Source organism: Solea senegalensis, linkage group LG14 (assembly GCF_019176455.1).
Source record: "Solea senegalensis isolate Sse05_10M linkage group LG14, IFAPA_SoseM_1, whole genome shotgun sequence".
Lineage (NCBI taxonomy): Eukaryota > Metazoa > Chordata > Actinopteri > Pleuronectiformes > Soleidae > Solea > Solea senegalensis.
Genome location: NC_058034.1, coordinates 14,470,130 through 14,488,250, shown reverse-complemented (window position 1 = coordinate 14,488,250; position 18,121 = coordinate 14,470,130). Strand labels below are relative to the sequence as shown.

At 38.3% G+C, this 18,121-nt stretch overlaps 2 protein-coding genes across 4 annotated transcripts; both read left to right on the top strand.

The window, feature by feature from the left end:
* Positions 1-449: 449 nt before the first annotated feature.
* Positions 450-13,221, top strand: jak3 (Janus kinase 3 (a protein tyrosine kinase, leukocyte)). Of its 3 annotated transcripts, none has more exons than XM_044043601.1 (24): positions 450-898; positions 1,656-1,862; positions 1,985-2,102; positions 3,119-3,236; positions 3,609-3,754; positions 3,897-4,200; positions 4,517-4,639; positions 4,725-4,882; positions 5,017-5,128; positions 5,354-5,534; positions 5,874-5,998; positions 6,116-6,247; positions 6,342-6,429; positions 7,064-7,188; positions 7,385-7,523; positions 7,906-8,057; positions 8,844-8,994; positions 9,340-9,464; positions 9,615-9,804; positions 10,105-10,229; positions 10,406-10,578; positions 11,389-11,506; positions 11,576-11,689; positions 12,551-13,221. In XM_044043601.1, exons 2-24 carry the CDS (start codon positions 1,664-1,666, stop codon positions 12,668-12,670), a joined length of 3,336 nt encoding a protein of 1,111 aa, XP_043899536.1. In that variant the 5' UTR covers positions 450-898; positions 1,656-1,663; the 3' UTR covers positions 12,671-13,221. The 3 variants fall into 3 exon arrangements, with proteins under 3 accessions (XP_043899536.1, XP_043899537.1, XP_043899538.1); XM_044043602.1 differs by having other exon boundaries at positions 1,640-1,862; XM_044043603.1 differs by lacking the exon at positions 450-898 and having other exon boundaries at positions 1,809-1,873.
* A 2,395-nt stretch (positions 13,222-15,616) lies between these two features.
* LOC122781015 (N-acetyllactosaminide beta-1,3-N-acetylglucosaminyltransferase 3-like) lies at positions 15,617-18,121 on the top strand. Its single transcript, XM_044044503.1, has 2 exons — positions 15,617-15,780; positions 16,549-18,121. Exon 2 carries the CDS (start codon positions 16,559-16,561, stop codon positions 17,696-17,698), a length of 1,140 nt encoding a protein of 379 aa, XP_043900438.1. The 5' UTR covers positions 15,617-15,780; positions 16,549-16,558; the 3' UTR covers positions 17,699-18,121.

Below are 18,121 nucleotides of genomic sequence, written 5' to 3'. Positions count from 1 at the left end.
CTTTTGCACTGCACTCCTCATTGACTATATACAGTCTACTGCTGCAATGGATTCCAATGACTTTTAAAAGCCACAGTTTAGACTGTGCATTTTTTTTTTATACGCTTACATTAGCTTTAGCACGTGAGCAATACCTTTGACAAAAAAATAAATAAAAATGTTTTAAACAGAAAAATGGTAAGAAGTGATAGAAAAATGAAGTATTAGCAATTACAAGGACACATAATAAACCCAGGCATTAAAGTGTTAAGACTAGGTTCTTTTCATAGAGCTTTAACAGGAAATGGAGAAAAAACATGAGAGCTGAATGGGGGAACCACAGCTGTAAGCTGGTTCTCTTTTCCTGTACAGGACTGCATTCACTTTCACTACAACTATCATTTAATGTGACACAGAAACAATCACATCATGGGGTGAGGTGATCGGCTGTAGATCCTTAAATACAATGATGTTACTCTACTTTAGAAAATGGTCACAGGCTCTTTAAAACACAAGCTTCTCGGTCACTCAGTCACATTGTGTCTTCAAGGGTGTAAATCTAAGAAACAGGACTTCAACTTAATGCTGTTATTGGACATTTTACAGATACTTGTAAGATTCTCAGATAACTTAGTTTTTCTTATATAGAGCAAGAAAAAAAAGCATTTGTTTAAGTTTCGAGTTGTTGTACATCAGCTCAGTCTGTGGAATAAAAACAGTTGAACAGAGAGGACTAGAAAGTGTTGCTTTCGGTGCATCTGCTCGTCTAAATCAGGAAATCCTATTGAACTTCCTGGCAACACACACACACACACACACACACACACTCACACACACACTGCACAAACACAGAAGCCAAAGAAGAGCGGCCTGGTTTACAAATGTTCGAATCGAAGACTGTTGCTGAACTAATAAAAAGGTAAAACACAACCTATTGTAATTTCTTTGATAACACATGTTGATTTTAAGTTTTAAAATCGTACATCCTACACGTTAAGATATGTCAAAGTTCTATTTTATGTTGGCCAAGAACCATGTTACGATGTAAAGGATGTGTCGGTTGTAGCAATTATTTTCAAATTTCTTCTCACTTAAAGTACATTAAAGTTCATGGAGACAAGCATTGACATACATGTGAACGTAAACTCGTCTTTGGTGTCCGTGTAAATGAAGCAATGCATTTGAAAAACAACTTGAAAACATGATACAGAATTGGGTAAAAGAATATGTAAGAATACAATATCTACATATTGTCTTCCTGATTTGGCTTCAGCAGTCACTTGTCATACAATGGGAATTGCCATTTGAAAACATCATTTAAAGTCATGCTGCTCAAATGCAAAATGTCTTAACCCCCTGACAAAGCCTGCATGTGGACTATATAAAATATAATAAATTGTGTGAAATCATTTCTTGTCTTTAACATTTGAAAGCTTAATAGCTTGTGTTTAATGTCCAAAAACTGTCATGAGACATCCTGTTACAGTTGTTGTATGCAGCAAATTATCACATGCAAAACAACTTAACCTCCCGTATTGATTGATTGATTGCATCAGTATTCAAATGGTTTAATTTAGTGCCTAGGCTCTGACTTAATCATATAAGGACCTGTGTTTACCCTAACTAGGCCTATGTCAGAATCACTCTCCTGTTGATACAGTTGGTTTCCTCCTCAGTAATATTCATGGATCTCAGTGAGGAGGAGTCAGCCCCTCTGGTGATCAGAGACAGAGGAGGCAGCCAGAGGTCCAGTTCAAGTACTGGTTCCAGTTTACAAGTCCACCTCTACTACTTCTCCACCACAAAGGAAGCAACAACAATACACATTTCATGTGGACAAATCTCAGCTGAAAATGTCTGCATTCAAGCAGGAAAAAAATGTGGTAAGATTACGGTAATGAATCACGAGACTGACTGAAGGCTCCTCAAGTGTAGCATTTCATTTTTCCTTTTTAGTGGTAGCTAAAAGGTCAGTGTTGATGGGATGATTTTTTTATGTCCTCAGGAATCTTACCAGTGTACCTGAGTCTTTTTGGATTGGTGTCTTCTGATTTCTCATTTTGGTATCCTCCATCACACATGTTCAACTCAGATGAAAGGTTACAAGTTCATTTCAGAGTCAGGTAGGTGAAAATTCACCTGAATGTCATTTACTCCAAATTGGACACTCTAAATTGACCATATGTGTTAGTGCAGAGTGGATGGTTGTTTGTCACTATATATGGCCCTGTGATGGACTGGTGACCTGTCCAGGGTTTACCCAACGTTTCAATGTTTAAATTAAAGGGGACATATTATGCAAAATCGACTTTTTAACCATTTTAATACTTATATTTGGGACTCTGGAGGCCCTACCAGTTGCCAAAGTGTGGAAAAAGAATACTCAGCCATGTTTTCGTGGTCCCCCTTAGTGTAAGTATAGGTGATAAAACACTTGATGTTGAATTCCCTGCGCTTATGACGGCATCCTTATGTAGGATGTCTCTTCCTGTGACGGCACTCTCGCTGTTATCTGCGCACGCTGCCATGTTGATATTGTCAGAGAACTACTGGAGGGAGGGGGAGAGAAATGGAGCTGAGCGAGTGAGTGGGACCATGCACGAAAACCGAGTGTTCTGAAAGGGGCGGGTTTAGCATTATTGAACTGCTATGATGCTTCATCCTTATGGTATTTTGACCAAAGCATGTCACTGACATGTTCATTAGGACACCAGGGAACTATTTTAATGGGGGAAATAGGGTATAATATGTCCACTTTAACATTATCAGCATAATTTTTTGATGATATCGTTAAGGAACAGGCTAATCTAAAAAATAAGGTAAAACAAATGAGGATGTTTTATACTTTGCACAAAAATATTTTAAAGACTAAAAATTCTGTTTATCAAATGATGGTAATAGGTGAAATCATGCTCACACCAAAAAGTCATAAAGCAATAATCTTGTGCAACATACAATTTATGTATATATATATATATATATATATATATATGTGTATATGTGTATATACTGTACATATGTATGTGTGTATATATACATATTCTCAGCCAAACTATAGTTCACTTTCTTCTTTCTGGTCTTAATCTCACAAATCTACATATGTAATGGCATGATGGTTTAGGTTGTTTTTTTTATACAGATTTTTCTTTGGAAACTGGTTTGCACAAGGACCAAGAGCCACATACCGCTACAGTCTGACCAGAGACATAATCAGTCCAGTGCTTGACTGCAGTGTCATTGATTATCTTTTTGCTCAGGTAAAGTACACAACATGTTATGCATTTTATTCACTCACTGAGACAGGTAATGTTATGTTTTACTTTATATTCTACTTTAATTAATCAATGTACTGTATAGTATTTTCAATAACATAGCAACTCTCTAAGCAAGGATCAAAAACGCAAGAAATTGTTGGAACACACACTGGAGTAATGCGGTGGGTCAGAAAATGGAGGTAAAGAAAGACATCTATGTATACAAAGTGAGTGGAGGAGTCAATAAGACACAGGAGCAAGTAACTAGGGCGAGGAAAGCAAACAAGAGGTCAACTTGACAGAAAGTGGTTCACAGCCAGAAAAGTCACATGCATAGTTCATGTATTAAGAAAATGTAATTTTTGTGGCTTCTAGTCTAGAAGTGACTTCATTGCTGGTGAGGCAGGAGTTTCTCCACCTTTAAGCACTCAAGAAGAATGCCTCGGCCTTGCAGTACTGGACTTGTGGAGAATGGCCAAAGAGCGACATCAGAGTGTCAGAGAGCTCTGCAAAACTGTCAGGTATCTATGTTTAGAAAGTATGTTTTTGTTTGACTTCTATGAGCCTGGTTAAGATGTTTTAAATGATTCAAATTCACATACAGGAACATTAAAATGTCAGCTTTTTTAAAAAAAAATATCACAACAACATAATCCTCCTTAGCTACAAATCATGTCTGCCGAAGTCACATCGCCATGACATCCAGAGACGAAACCGCCTGGATCGTTATCGAATCCGAAACACCCTCAAGCATTTCTTGAAAAAGCTTGGAAACTGCTCTGTGGACGAGTGCAGCTTGAAACTCAAGTACCTGACTGAAATGGCAGGGATCGAGCCCTCTCTGGGAAGCGAAACCTTCAAAGTGGATCCTTCGGCCTCCCATTCAAAGTCAGCTTTCGGTCTCATTCGAGTGACTGGAGAAACTGGAATTCAAACCAGTGGAGGTTGTCAGTCTGATAGTTCCATGGTAAGAACAGGCTCAAGTTATGTTTGAGTTGTAGTTTAATTTATTAAGTATTCATTAAGTGATCATTATAATTAAATGGCTGCCTATTATAGTGATTATATGTTATTATGAGTTTTTCCCTTGTACCGACTGCACTTGAACTCTCTCTGAGGCCTTATGTGGTTGTTGACTTGCAGCTCTCTTAAATGCAATGCACGTTTTTTTGATTATTTAGATTTGGGGGACTTTACATGCAACCCTAAACCCTTATTACTGTGATTCCCCTGCCACCCATGAGCTTTAGACATTTTTAAATAACGAGTCTGCATTCTTTCAGGAGTGGCAGACCTTCTGTGATTTCCAGGAAATCATTGACATCAGTATAAAGAGGGTTTCTCATGAGCAAGTTCCCCATGACAGCAGGATGGTGACAATAACCCGCAAAGATGACAGATGTCTGGTAATGGACAGATTTCTCACTTTACTGTTATTTTACTAGGTTTCTTGTATTGTTTTAATTTAATTTGTTCTGATGTACACTACAGGAAGCCAAGTTCCAGGATCTAAAAGAAGCACTTTCATTTGTGTCACTTGTTGATGGTTACTTCAGGCTGACTACAGATTCCAGCCACTACCTCTGGCAAGACATTGCTCCCCCAAGTATTCTGGACATTATAAAAAACCATTGCCATGGCCCAATCACGTGAGTCATGGTGATAAATTCCACAACCAAAGCAAACTTTCACATGTCTGTTTTCATGCACACACACACACATATGTATGTATGTATGTATGTATGTACACATACATATGTGTGTGTGTGTCTTGTTCAATCAGATCCGAGTTTGCCGTCAACAAATTGAAAAAATCTGGATATAAAGGTGGTACATTCCTCGTTCGGCAGAGTCCAAAGACCTATGACAACTTCTTCCTCACTGTGTGTGTTCAGGTAAGGCTTTCGGTTGAGATCACATAAAACTGACTTTGAGTTTACTCCAATCACTCTATCTCTATCGCTCTATGCAGATGATGTGCTTGTTTCAGTATCAAAATAGTAGGAAGGGGGGCTTACAAACGAAGCATTTGCAGAGAGTAGTTCGCAAAAATCTTTTCTGTCATTCTATGTCACACAGTTGTTGCATTATTAAATAATGTACAATTTCTTTTTCTGCAGACACCACTCGGACTTGACTATAAAGACTGCCTCATTATTAAGAATGAGCACTACAGTCTTCCGGGAATCCACAAGTCATTTTCCAGCTTGAGAGAGATGACCAGCTATTACCAACACACAAAGTTGCTGCTGGCTGATGTGCCCGTCAAGTTGGGCCACTGCTGTCCTCCCCGACCCAAAGGTTAAACTCACAAGCCATGGACACAGTGATATTACTAAATATAGACTACATGACACAGTTCAATATAATGTAAATCACATATACAAATGAATTTATTCCTTAAAGGGTGTACACACTAGCTGTGATTAACATAATTATAATAATGTTACGTTAATAACACATATTATTAAGATTAATAAATGTCAATAATAGCATTTAAAAAGTATTTTATCATTTTCTACATCTTTATTTTAAGTAAAAAAAAGTGGATTTAACACTGGAATCACTTACTTGGACTGAAATATGTTCTTCAACCATTGTAGACTGCATTGGAGTACACAAGTTTTTCTTTTCTCACAGAGCTCACAAATCTCATCATCGTACGAAGCAGCAACTCAGTAGAAAGCCAGGGCTCGCCAACACCTGAAAGGAACAAATTCAGTCATATCCAGTTCAACATTATTAAATACGAAGACCTGAAATGGGTGAGTGTTCAGACATGACTCCAACTGCACCTACTACTTTAGCTATTATAGATACAATGCAGTAGGCTGTATGATGATAGCGGAGTCATAATTGTGGCTTTACTTCTTTCCTTGAAGGACATCAGCCTCGGACAGGGATCCTTCACACGTATTTTTAAAGGCTACAAAACAGACATTCACAAGGGTGAAAAACAAGTGACAGAAGTCCTACTGAAAGAGCTTGATGTTGCTCACAAGAACTCCTGGGAGGTTTGTTCCTTTAGACTGAAAGTGTGATTACTTGTGTTTGTTGTTAATATTTCTTTCACAAATCATGCATGTTTACTTGTCCTCTCTGTCTCAGTCATTCTTTGAAGCTGCCAGCTTGATGAGTCAGATTTCACACAAACATCTCCTCCTTGTTTATGGCATCAGTGTTCACGGTGTAAAAAGTAAGTAAATTAGTCCAAACGAAATGATGAGACTGAAAACTGGTTTTATACTGTACGTACATGATGTCAATGAGTGTAAAGTCACTAGTCACTCGTGTGTGTGTGTGTGTGTGCATGTCGCGTATAAAACTAAATCACAGCAGTTTCACTCAGCCGTGCAGTGATGACTCCACCCACGTTAAGTAGGTACTTTTTTGTGGTGGAGATGCAACCTAATTGTGCCGTGGCGAGTAGAGCCGATGGAAATGCAGTTTGTAGGGCACCTGGCCCTCCAGACTGGCGGGCCGGGTTCTGCCTTTTGTCTGTCCTCTCTCGTGTAACTTGCCCGGCATAATTGCACCTGCCAGGGGCCTAGGACTTAGAACCTGCCAAGGATCTAGGTCTAGGGCCCCGCCCTACAAGGTTCCTTGAGGCACTCAAGCCTCCCCACCGCATCAAGGTAGCAGCACAGGGGAAGACGGTGATTATAGCATTGTTAAAACAACAAATCTAATGGTGGCCTACAATGTTTGCACAGTATTATATGTAAGCATGAAATCCTCATTTGTCCCTGTAACGAGGAAGAGTATTTCTAAGTGTGACGTGTTTGGTTTAAAGAAGAGCTATTCAAACAACCTTCACCTGTGCGTTGCAGACATCATGGTGCAGGAGTTTGTCAAGTACGGGGCTCTTGACCTCTACTTAAAGAGAGGGAGATCTGTGTCAGTGAGCTGGAAACTCGATGTTGCCAAACAGCTGGCATCTGCACTCAGCTTTCTGGTAAGCTACTTTCTGATGTAACAAAACTAATGACGACAACAAGATCGATGGTGTGTATAATTGTAGTCATCTTTAAAAGAAGCTACAAATGTTGACGTCCTGGTTAACCCTTGTTTTTTTTTTTACATTCCTAGTTTGGAAGTGACCAGTGTGTCATACCATAATGAGTTCACCTTAACAAGAGATTGTTTTGCAGGAAGAGAAAAACATTTTTCATGGAAATATATGTGCCAAAAACCTGCTGCTGGCCAGAGAAGGTGACCCATTGCAGGGCAGCTCTCCTTTCATCAAGCTGAGTGACCCAGGGATCAGTGTGGCCATGCTGGGAGAGGATGGTAAGGGATGGTTTTCAAAATCAATAATCAAAAAAAGAAACTCAAAACATTGAATAAACGATTACAAATAGATGTTTTCAAGAAAAGTACACATTATTGTGCATCACTACTGTACTAGTTATCCATGTATGATTTATTCATAACAAAACTTAACAAATCAGTATTATTTCATGTAGTTATACTGTTTTGTTTTTCTTTGATGATTATGTTATTGGTATTTAAACATTGTTTAGGATATAGTTAGAAATTAATAGATTACCAATAAATACAAATTTCCATATGTAGGTACAATATTGGTATAAAAGCAAAAAACTCAGGAGGGGAAGAAACAATGCAAAATCCAAACCAAGGACAAACAAAGCATTTCTGTGTGTTTACTCAGTTATACTGGACAGAATCCCCTGGGTGGCCCCTGAGGTCCTGGAGGACCCAGACAACCCTACACTGGAGTGTGATAAGTGGAGCTTTGGTGCCACTGTGTGGGAGATCTTCAACAATGGAAACGCTCCACTGCGAGGCTGGGACCTAAAACTGGTATTTCCACAGCTATATGGACAAGTCAAACAAACTGTCCAGTGAATGAGGGCCATCAGAGTAGCACACTGCACATTCAATATCAACAATGTTGATATTTAACTGACGTTGCAAGTGAAATGAAATGCTGAACAGTTGTGTCAGGTGTGTGCAGTGGAGGTCAGGTGGCAGGGACAACATTAGGGAGAGTCTAGGACTAGGAACATCTAGTGGCCATATGGAAAAATGACAGGAGACCAGGGTAGAGTTACCAATTTTAAGCGAGGGCAGGAGTCACATTTCAGAAATGATGTCATCATAGGTTGATAGGCGGGGTACACCCTGGACAGTTTGCCAGTCCATCACAGGGCCACATATAGAAACAAACAACCATTCACTCTCACATTCACACCTACGGTCAATTTAGAGTGTCCAATTTGCCTAATCCCCATATTGTATGTTTTTGGACTGTGGGAGGAAGCCGGAGAACCTGGAGAAAACCAACGTACACACGAGGAGAACATGCAAACTCCATGCAGAAAGGCATAATAAAATCTGAGTTATAAAATTATAAATCAAACATGAGAAATTAAACCATTCACATTCTCATTTTAACAGCAAACCTCTACTCTACCTAGATGTCAGTTTTGTGAGACAAGTAAATGTTAATCAAATCAAATTTGATTCCTGCAAATCCGAGAGGGAAAAAAAGAAAGTCAGATGAACGACAAGATAAATTAATTAAAGTGAAGCAAGTAAATCAATCACAGTCATTATTACAGTCGGTTTTGTATGTGTTTTCTGTAGAAGAGGCAGTTTTATGAGGCATTCCAGCAGCTGCCTCCTTCACAGTGGACAGAGCTGGCTGAACTGATCAGTCAGTGTATGTCCTACCAGCCAGCCTTCAGACCTTCCTGTCGCAGTATCATCCGCCAACTCAACAGTCTGATCACTTCAGGTAATGATGTGAAATTTGACAATGGCACTCATGGAATGTAAATAGTGGGGTGGGGGAAAATCAATAGGCACTGTTGACAACAATTCAAAAGGTAAAATTTAGGAGGTTTATTGGAAGAATATACTACTCATAATAATCATTGAAAACTTCAGAGAATTTGTAAAATTAAAATAAAATAAAATAAAATAAAAATTCAAACCGACTACTAATCTATTAATCGTTGCAGCCCTCCAAATATCAGCTGTCCATCAGGTGATTACAGTGGGACCATGGGATTTCAGAGTACTGCATGAGCAAATGTGATGCTTCATTTCTTAATTACAAGTGTTTCTTATGTCATGGCAGACTATGTAATTCTGCATGCCACTGAGCCTGTCACACAGAGCCCAGTGTGGAGAGCCCTCGGCCCTCAACACGACCAGACGTTGTTTGAGGAAAGACACCTGCGCTACATCTCCCCTCTGGGAAAAGTAAGCATGAAACATAAAAATAACATCAGTTATTTGTCTTTGCACAGCAAGTCTTGTAATCATTATTTGATTGTGTCCTGAAATGGCACATTTAGTACAAATTGTAAAGTTAGTGAATGACTGGCAGGTGACTGAACTTTTTTTTTTCAGGGGAACTTTGGCAGTGTTGAACTTTGCCGCTATGACCCATTGGGGGATAACACCGGGGAACTGGTTGCTGTGAAGAAGCTACTGCCCAACAAGCAGTCGACCCAGGAGGACTTCCAGAAAGAGATCAACACCCTTAGTGTTTTGCACTGCGAATACATTGTCAAATACAGAGGAGTCTGCTACAGTATGGGTAAAACAATCTCACGGCCCATGGTGTAATTAGCTTAAGATAAGTGTCCCACTTCTCACATAACATAGAAGACGAGAAAGGTAAAAGTAATTTTTTTTACTGAACTCAAGTCCGTTAATTCAGTTACTGCATTGTATCCAGGTTTATATTAATAAAAGCCTAATTATTTTTACATCATGGTGAAGGCTTATTATGATCTATTTCATTTAGTCAGAATTAGATTTGAATATTAAGCTTCACACGAAGGCAGACTTTAGTGTGCTGAATTATATAAATATTTCATATTTGTTTTGTTCAAAGGTCGTCTCAGTATGAGCTTGGTGATGGAGTACTTGCCCTACGGCAGCCTGATTGGCTACATGGAGAGTAACCAACATAATGTTAACACCAGGCGGATGCTGCTCTTTGCTTCTCAGATCTGTAAGGTAAAATATATATATTGCCATAACCCCAGCAAATTGCTGTCATAATAAAAAGCTTGGTTTGAGGTTTAATTAAATTATTCCTTAACAAAGTTCAATTGAAAAAGAACTGTAAAACAAAACAAAAAGAGAGAGTTATTTATTTCCTCTGGTTTGCTGTTTCTTTTAACTTTTCACAGGGGATGGAGTACCTGCAGACTCTACGCTATGTACACAGAGACCTTGCAGCAAGAAATATCCTTGTGGCCAGTGAGACACTGGTGAAAATCACTGATTTTGGACTGACTAAAATCATTCCTTTTGACAAGGAGTACTACAAAATCATGCAGCCTGGCGAGAGCCCCATCTACTGGTAGAGTTTTTCACTTGGAATCTCTAATGATCTTTCAACCAACGTGTTGGACACAAGCCTTAGCTTTCTGTTATTAGGGAAGTTAAGTTGACCTAGCTGCGTTCTCTTGTCTTTTATTTACCAGTCAAATCTGGGGGAATCATTCTAGAGTAAAAATAAATAAATACAGAAAAACATACGTACGTACTGTACATATGTCTTATATGTTCTCATAAAGGCCATTGCACTCAAATACAGCAGCAGGTTGCATTTTTGTCATAGTTCAGTCCAAAGTTTTTTCTACCTTCAAGAGGAATTTAGTTTTACGGAAACAATAAAACCATTAGAGACACACAATAGACATAGACACAGTAGAACCAAACTTGACTTAAAACAATCCCAATCTGGGATCTCAATTTTAAGCAACTGCCAATAAATTGCAATAGAAAACAATAACAACAGTAAAACAAAAACTGTAAAAACACTGCCATCACAAATTCAGAAACAGAAATCATCCAGAAGTGGCTGATTACAATTAGATATTTTTTGTGCAAGTGAGTGCCGTTTTACTAGCTGAAAAAGCTTGCCATAAAGATTAAACAGAAGGTTAAAACTGTAAAAATCAAACAAAAGTCCATTCAACGTAAAAAAAAAAATCAAATTTTCAATGTGTTGAGGGTCGCAAGATTATTTTTTTGTCAATCACTGTCCTCAAGTAGTTATTAGAGTCTCCACAGAGTTTTGCTCTCATAAGAAGCCTTCCTAAAAATGAAGATTATTCAGCATAAATTCCTGAAGGTCTAATGTCTACACACTGTTAATCTGATGCAGGTACGCCCCAGAGTCCATCAGTGAGTCCAAATTCTCCCACAAATCAGATGTCTGGAGTTTTGGAGTGGTACTTCATGAACTCTTCTCCTACTGCAACAATGCCCGCAACCCAAAAAGAGTAAGAAAAGTTACTTTTTTTATATCTTTACAGATATATTTCATACTACTTACCATGCAACTGTTTCAGCTGTGCATGCAGGAGATCGGACACAATGTGCAGGGTGCATCCATTTCACTGCATTTGACAAATATTCTAAAGAATGACTGGAGGCTGCCAGCTCCTCCACATTGCCCACCCAAGGTATGTTCATGACTCTTGCCATCACTGCTGGAGGGGGGGAGCACTGGCAGGGAGAGCAGATAGGTAGATAAGAGACAACTTGTCGCAAACAAGGTAACAAAAACAGGCATTTATGCAATAACAGGAAGCAAACTGTATTTAAAGTGAGCAGGTGGATCAGGAAACAGGGAGAAAGTACAGGGACATCTGGTGGGTGAAATTAATATGGCAGGAGGAAGAATAATCACTTCTCTATATTCACATAGCCAGAAAAAATATACTGCAATACTGTGATCAATCTTCAAAATAACGACTTTACTTAACAGCAGATGGTGTTTTAAAGGCCCAGTGTGTATTTCTGCATCAAACTTTTGCATGAACGCTGTACCAATACAGTGCAGCCATAACAATATACTGATGATAAACTAAATGTTTCACCGGCATCCTTTAAAATAATAATAATCTCCAGTTCAAGCCATACAGGATTGTGCTGAAACGTACAATGCAGATGATTTCCATAATATTGCACAACTACACAACCCCCATGTAATACTTTACATTAAAGTACAGTAACAAAATGGCAAGAGTATGGTAAATGGTCACATATCAAATATGTGATATATCAATTAACACACAGCAAGCAGAGCTGGGGACTGAACCTTGAGTTACAAAAATGTATTGCCATGGCAAACATGTTTTTGAGAGGTAATATTACGACAAAACCATCTTATTTCTCTCGTGATCACCAACTTATATGGAACACCAATGGAAAATGTATTTTGGCATAGATGACATCAGAAAGGATGCATTTCAACTTTATAGTGTGGTAACAAATGTGACCCAGCAAACCCACATTTAATGCTTTTCTCATTTTAACACTAGGTGAATAATATGATGATGCAGTGCTGGGCATACGACTTCAATGAGAGGCCATGTTTCTACAGCCTGGGGAACCAAATAGAGGCGATGATGCAGGATGACAGAGAGAGTCCTAAAGGCTGACCACCACAAGCCTCACAATTGTACTCAGTAGAAAATGACACCTTCTTTCATTCAGTGATTAAATGAAAATTCAGTTCTATCTTCTAACTTCTCAGTGGCAGATAACAGATTTTAATCAGTGACCAGACATCTCCTTTAAGCGCATTTCCCCAGTCCTCTAAGAGACAACCATGCTTTCCACTTTCCACACAAGCAGATGGTACAAAATTGTGTTACCAAGAAGATGAGGAAGACATACGTCTTTACCAGTTACTTGTGTCCTTTTCAATTATTTCTAATATTTCTCACACAAAAACTGTAGCTAAATTAAATACCGTTTGATTCAGAAAATGTAAGGTGCACTGCACTGCAAAGCATTTGTATTTAAGACCAAACAAAAAACAAGAAACAAAAAAGAAACTGAAAAAGGATTGTGATCTTTGCCACAGAAACGTATAAATTAACAGCTTTTGCATTTTTGTGATGATGTACTGTCTTGTGAAGATGTTTTTTCATATTTCCATCCTTTTATACTTTTTCATACATATAAAAAATAAATGTTAATACTCAAACTTGTGTATGTATTTACTGACATGACATGACATCATTTCGTTCACTGAACTGAAAACCTTTATGTGTCAATATTAAATGCTTGAACAATGAATGGATAAATTAACACAAGGTAAACAAAGAAAATATGGGATAAGTGGATTGTAAGTAAGTACAATCATGTAAATAAAATCATGTATTTTTAGACACATTCTGGTGAAGTCTTGGACCATAAAGGCCTTAATGAATTTGCTGCTAGTCAGAATTCATTTGAATCCACATTTCTGAAACTGCAACTGCCGGATTGCTTCTGAATTTTCTGTGGGTCATTAGGGTTAGAAAAATCTGACCAAACATCATGGATAATTGGTGCAGTCACCATTACTAATATCTTCAGTCAGAGTAAATGCCAAAAACATGTACCTGAAAACCTGGCAAAAATAAATTAATCTAATTTGGTAAATGTAAATATGACCTAGGGAAATCCATTAATTTGAAATAATTGTGTCAAAATTTACTCAACTTCCTTCTACTTTATTTCACATACTTCACAAAAAGCCTATATTGACAATTCCTTTAATATCTGTCTGATCTTTAAAGTCTGAGTGCTACCAAGATGTGAATCATGGATGGACAAATTATCAAAAGCTGCACATTACTCAGAACTAAGCAAATAGATAAATTAAGGTGTACAACTGTAGCAGACCATCCATCCATTATCTACCGCTTTGTCCTGATGTGGGGGTGCTATGCCAATCTCAGCTGACATAGGGCGATAGGCGGGGTACACCTTGGACAGTTCGCCAGTCCATCGCAGGGCCGAGACAATTGTACCTAAAACCTACACGGAATGCCTTATTCAAATTGACCACTAGGGGGTAATAAAGGCAAGCAACTTGAGGTGCCATGACAGCACATCACATGCTGGCATGTCTCCTCACTGGCATTGGTGAAATATGTTCCATAACTAACGTCAGAAATTAAGTCATTAAAAAAAAACTTCATACCGTTTTAAAAAAAAGCTGGCTTTCACAGGTATTTAAAGTGCCAGAAAAAGTGACCAGCCTAGTCATAACATTGGTCCCACCCTGTTACTCAGCATGACAAAATCATGCAGCAATACACAAACACATAGAACTGACTGCAGGAAACCTTCAAAATTAACACAACCAAGTAAAGGGTTGGTTTGAAATCTGATTCTGTTCAAAATAACTTTAACAACTAACATCATTATTATTATTATTATTTCCTTGCTGCTAGATCTTACTTCAGGTTGACTAGATGATTTTTCTTTAACTGATAAATGTGTCAGTTTACTCTCTTTTTTTGTTAATGAATAATGTATGACTGCTTAGTCTTGGAGAATACATGTTTTTATGAATTACATTTAAAACACCGCCTCCTTTTTGCAATAATGGTTCAGTGTAGAAGAATTGTGGGAGTCTGTAGATTCCAATATTAAAAACTCATGGGCAGTATATTTGTTTTCTGACAGTAAACGCTCCTAAATGCTATACAATCATCCTTTAAGTAAATGAACAGAAAATTAGCTAATAGCTACCAAAATGGAGCCAAACCAAAAAAACTATGCTGAAACTGAGACATCAGTGCTGTGATACAACCAGGCCTGGAACTATTTGAAGAAGTGACTGGGAGGGATGTTAAAAAGTTGTTATGGGGAAACTTAAATTACAATTTTGATACTTGAAATAAACTTTCAGGCTTGGTCTTATCATTATATAAACAAACGAATAACAAGCAGACAAACTAATGCTGCTACTTCAACGTCAGTAACAAACAAGCACCAAGCTGCTAAATAGTAAACCAGCATATCAAACTTGTGTCGCATAGGCTGAGATAAATATCAGGAGAAACACCAAACAGGCAAAATGGCATGGATATTTCACAACGTTATAAGAAGGCTAACTTATGACTTATGCTAACTTATCATTACTAATGAGCTACTGTTAGCCCAAATCATTCGCCACAGAAACATTATCATTCCCTAACTCCACTAACATTCCCTGGTGCTCGTGGGTTTATATGTTTGGGGTTTAAAAATAAAGGGAAAAAAAGAAAGAAATGGTTACATAAATAATAAGGAGTATTTCCCTGTGGAGGTGCGTGCTCGGTTTGATTCCCTCTTTTCATTTACCTTTTCGTCGTCTGTTTTTTAGTGGCTTCGTTTTTTCCAGCAAATTTAGTTGTTTTTCGCGTTTCCTGGAACAACGTAAAACGAGGAGGAAAAAGTCTCCGATTGGATAATGCTCAGTATACAGTTAAGTACTTTCACTGTATAGTGGCAGATTTTGCAAATGTGTCATTTTTGTTTGTTAATAAAAGTTCCCAACTGCTACTTGGCACTTATTCGTTATCAATCACAAGAATATAGTTGTGAATATATGTTAATGTGTCTGTACTACGTATCATGCTAGCATGACATAATAAAATCGCTACCTGTCAGGTGCTAGGTGAAACGTCACAGTCGACGCATAAAATACGTCTGTCCAGTAACCGGCAGTCGGATGACGTCACCAGCAACGACCCGAGCAAACTGGATTCTGTCAGAACGTGATTTACAGGTAACTGGAGTTTTGTACAGCAGTTGCTACAGACTGTGTTTGGTCCTCGCTGAGACCCAGTGACGTCCAGCTGCTGCAGTAAACTGTCTGTCCATCACTATGGTGTCCACTTGTCAGTGTTAGTCCTCGGAGTGCACCCACCGGCTAGCTGTGGCTACTAGCTAACATCTAAGCAATGTAACAATGATAAACTTTCAACTAAGTTGAAATACTTCTCCTCTATTTTGAAATGTAAGAGCAACAAGTCAGTTATGCGTCAGAGTGTAAAGTCATACGTTAGTTTGAAAGTAAAGGTATTAGTAATCCGACAAAGTTACTTCACATACTGAAAATAATATGATTTATTTTATAGTTAAAGTAAACGCACCACATTCTATGAGATACAACCAGGCCTGGCACTATTGGATGAAGTGACTGAGAGGGATGTTAAAAAGTTGTTAGAGGGAAACTTTGAACTCTGAAATTCCAATTTTGATAGTTAAAAAAATAATTGTTAAAATAAACACTCAGTCAGAGAAGCTAACATTGTTGTGGAAAAATTGGCTTTTGTGAAGATGTTGTTACAGTCACCATATAAAGAGATTGGGAAACAGTGCAGTAAATCAGATTGTTATAATTTGAGGTATAGTGCTCCACTTTTAATAAAAGACATCCCTACCAGAAATACAGTTATCATTCTTATTGTATATTGATTAATTGTTATTTAACTGTTCATTTTCTTTCTGTTTTAGATGTGTTGATATTAATTGTTTTGTTTCTTCACTGCAGAGATTAAAGGATGAGAAGAATGAGAACCAGAGAATTCATGGTGGCAGTAGCTCTTGGTGTGCTGTTTCTCCATCTGTGTAATTATTTTAGTGACCAGAAAACCATTTGGCTCCATAATAATGAGGGAAAGGTGGAGGAAAATCAAATATGGCAACCCAACAAAAACAGCACCTACATCTTTTCATGGTCAGCATGTCAACAAAATACATTTGCTGCCAACACCACAGATTTCAACTATCTTCCTGAACATATACAAAACTTTCTGTACTATCGACACTGTCGGCATTTCCCCATGCTACTGAACGTTCCAGATAAATGTGGAGGAGCGAATAAATCTGCAGATGTCTTCCTCCTTCTGGTCATTAAAAGCTCCCCAAGAAACTACGAACGTAGAGAGGTACTGCGCAAAACCTGGGCTAAAGAGAGATTGCACAATGGTAAGAAGATTCACAGGGTCTTCATCTCAGGAACAACTGATATCAGTTCTGAAACAGTGAGGCAGAACAAACTACTTGAACTGGAGCATCATGAGTACAATGACATTCTCCAATGGGACTTTGTGGACACATTCCTCAACCTCACACTGAAGCAGATACTCTTCCTCGAATGGATGGAGAGGAACTGTCCGAATGCTCGCTTCTTGCTGAATGGCGATGATGATGTTTTTGCCAACACAGACAACATGGTGGAGTATCTCCAAAGCCTCAAGGACAATGATGGAGGCAAACACCTCTTTGCCGGCCATTTGATACAGAATGTTGGACCCATCAGATTATATGGAAATAAGTACTTTATACCAGTTCAAGTATATGTGCCAGAATCATACCCCCCTTATTGTGGTGGTGGGGGCTTCCTCCTGTCTGGCTATACAGCTATGGTCATATACAATGTGTCTCAGTACATTACCATATTTCCTATTGATGATGTTTACATGGGGATGTGCCTGGCCAAAGCAGGGCTTAGTCCTGTTTCCCATATGGGTGTGAAGACTGCAGGAATAAACATTCCCTCCAGTAAAGTGGACGATTATGACCCTTGCTATTATAAAGATATGTTATTGGTGCACAGATTCATTCCTGGTACCACATATCTTTTGTGGCAAAAAATACATGACCCTGATCTAAAATGTGAAAACACATTAGTATCATGAAATTGTACCATATCTGGTTGTCACTGACGTTATGAGCCTGTACAAGGTCTTTTTACCTGCATCACAGGAGCATGTTTGAAGTGAACCTACATCTGTTTGTAAGGTGTTTGTTGTACTTTACTGTTTGTAAGTAACCTCAGGAAGCAAATAAATCATAACCACAACATCTATCTAATGACATTGCTTCCATATCGCCTCTGTGTATCAAGTTGTTGTTGTTTAATGAGTGGTGAAAGCTGCACTGCATTCAGATAAACAGAAAATGAATTTTAAAAATATGTAACCATTACTCAATGCTAAGTCCCTAAACCAGGGGTGTCAAACTCATTTTAGTTCAGGGGCCACATATAGTGCAATTTGATCTCAAGTGGCCCGGACCAGTAAAATCATAGCATATATAACCTATAAATAACAAGAACTCCA

What these genes read in the sequence shown, in the direction of transcription:
- LOC122781015 (XM_044044503.1), top strand. Translation starts at nt 16,559, where the DNA reads ATGAGAAGAATGAGAACCAGAGAATTCATGGTGGCAGTAGCTCTTGGT.
- jak3 (XM_044043601.1), top strand. Translation starts at nt 1,664, where the DNA reads ATGGATCTCAGTGAGGAGGAGTCAGCCCCTCTGGTGATCAGAGACAGA. An exon ending in CAGTGTTCACGGTGTAAAAA is followed by an intron (nt 6,430 to 7,063) that starts GTAAGTAAATTA and finishes TGTGCGTTGCAG; the next exon opens with ACATCATGGTGCAGGAGTTT. An exon ending in GGCGAGAGCCCCATCTACTG is followed by an intron (nt 10,579 to 11,388) that starts GTAGAGTTTTTC and finishes AATCTGATGCAG; the next exon opens with GTACGCCCCAGAGTCCATCA.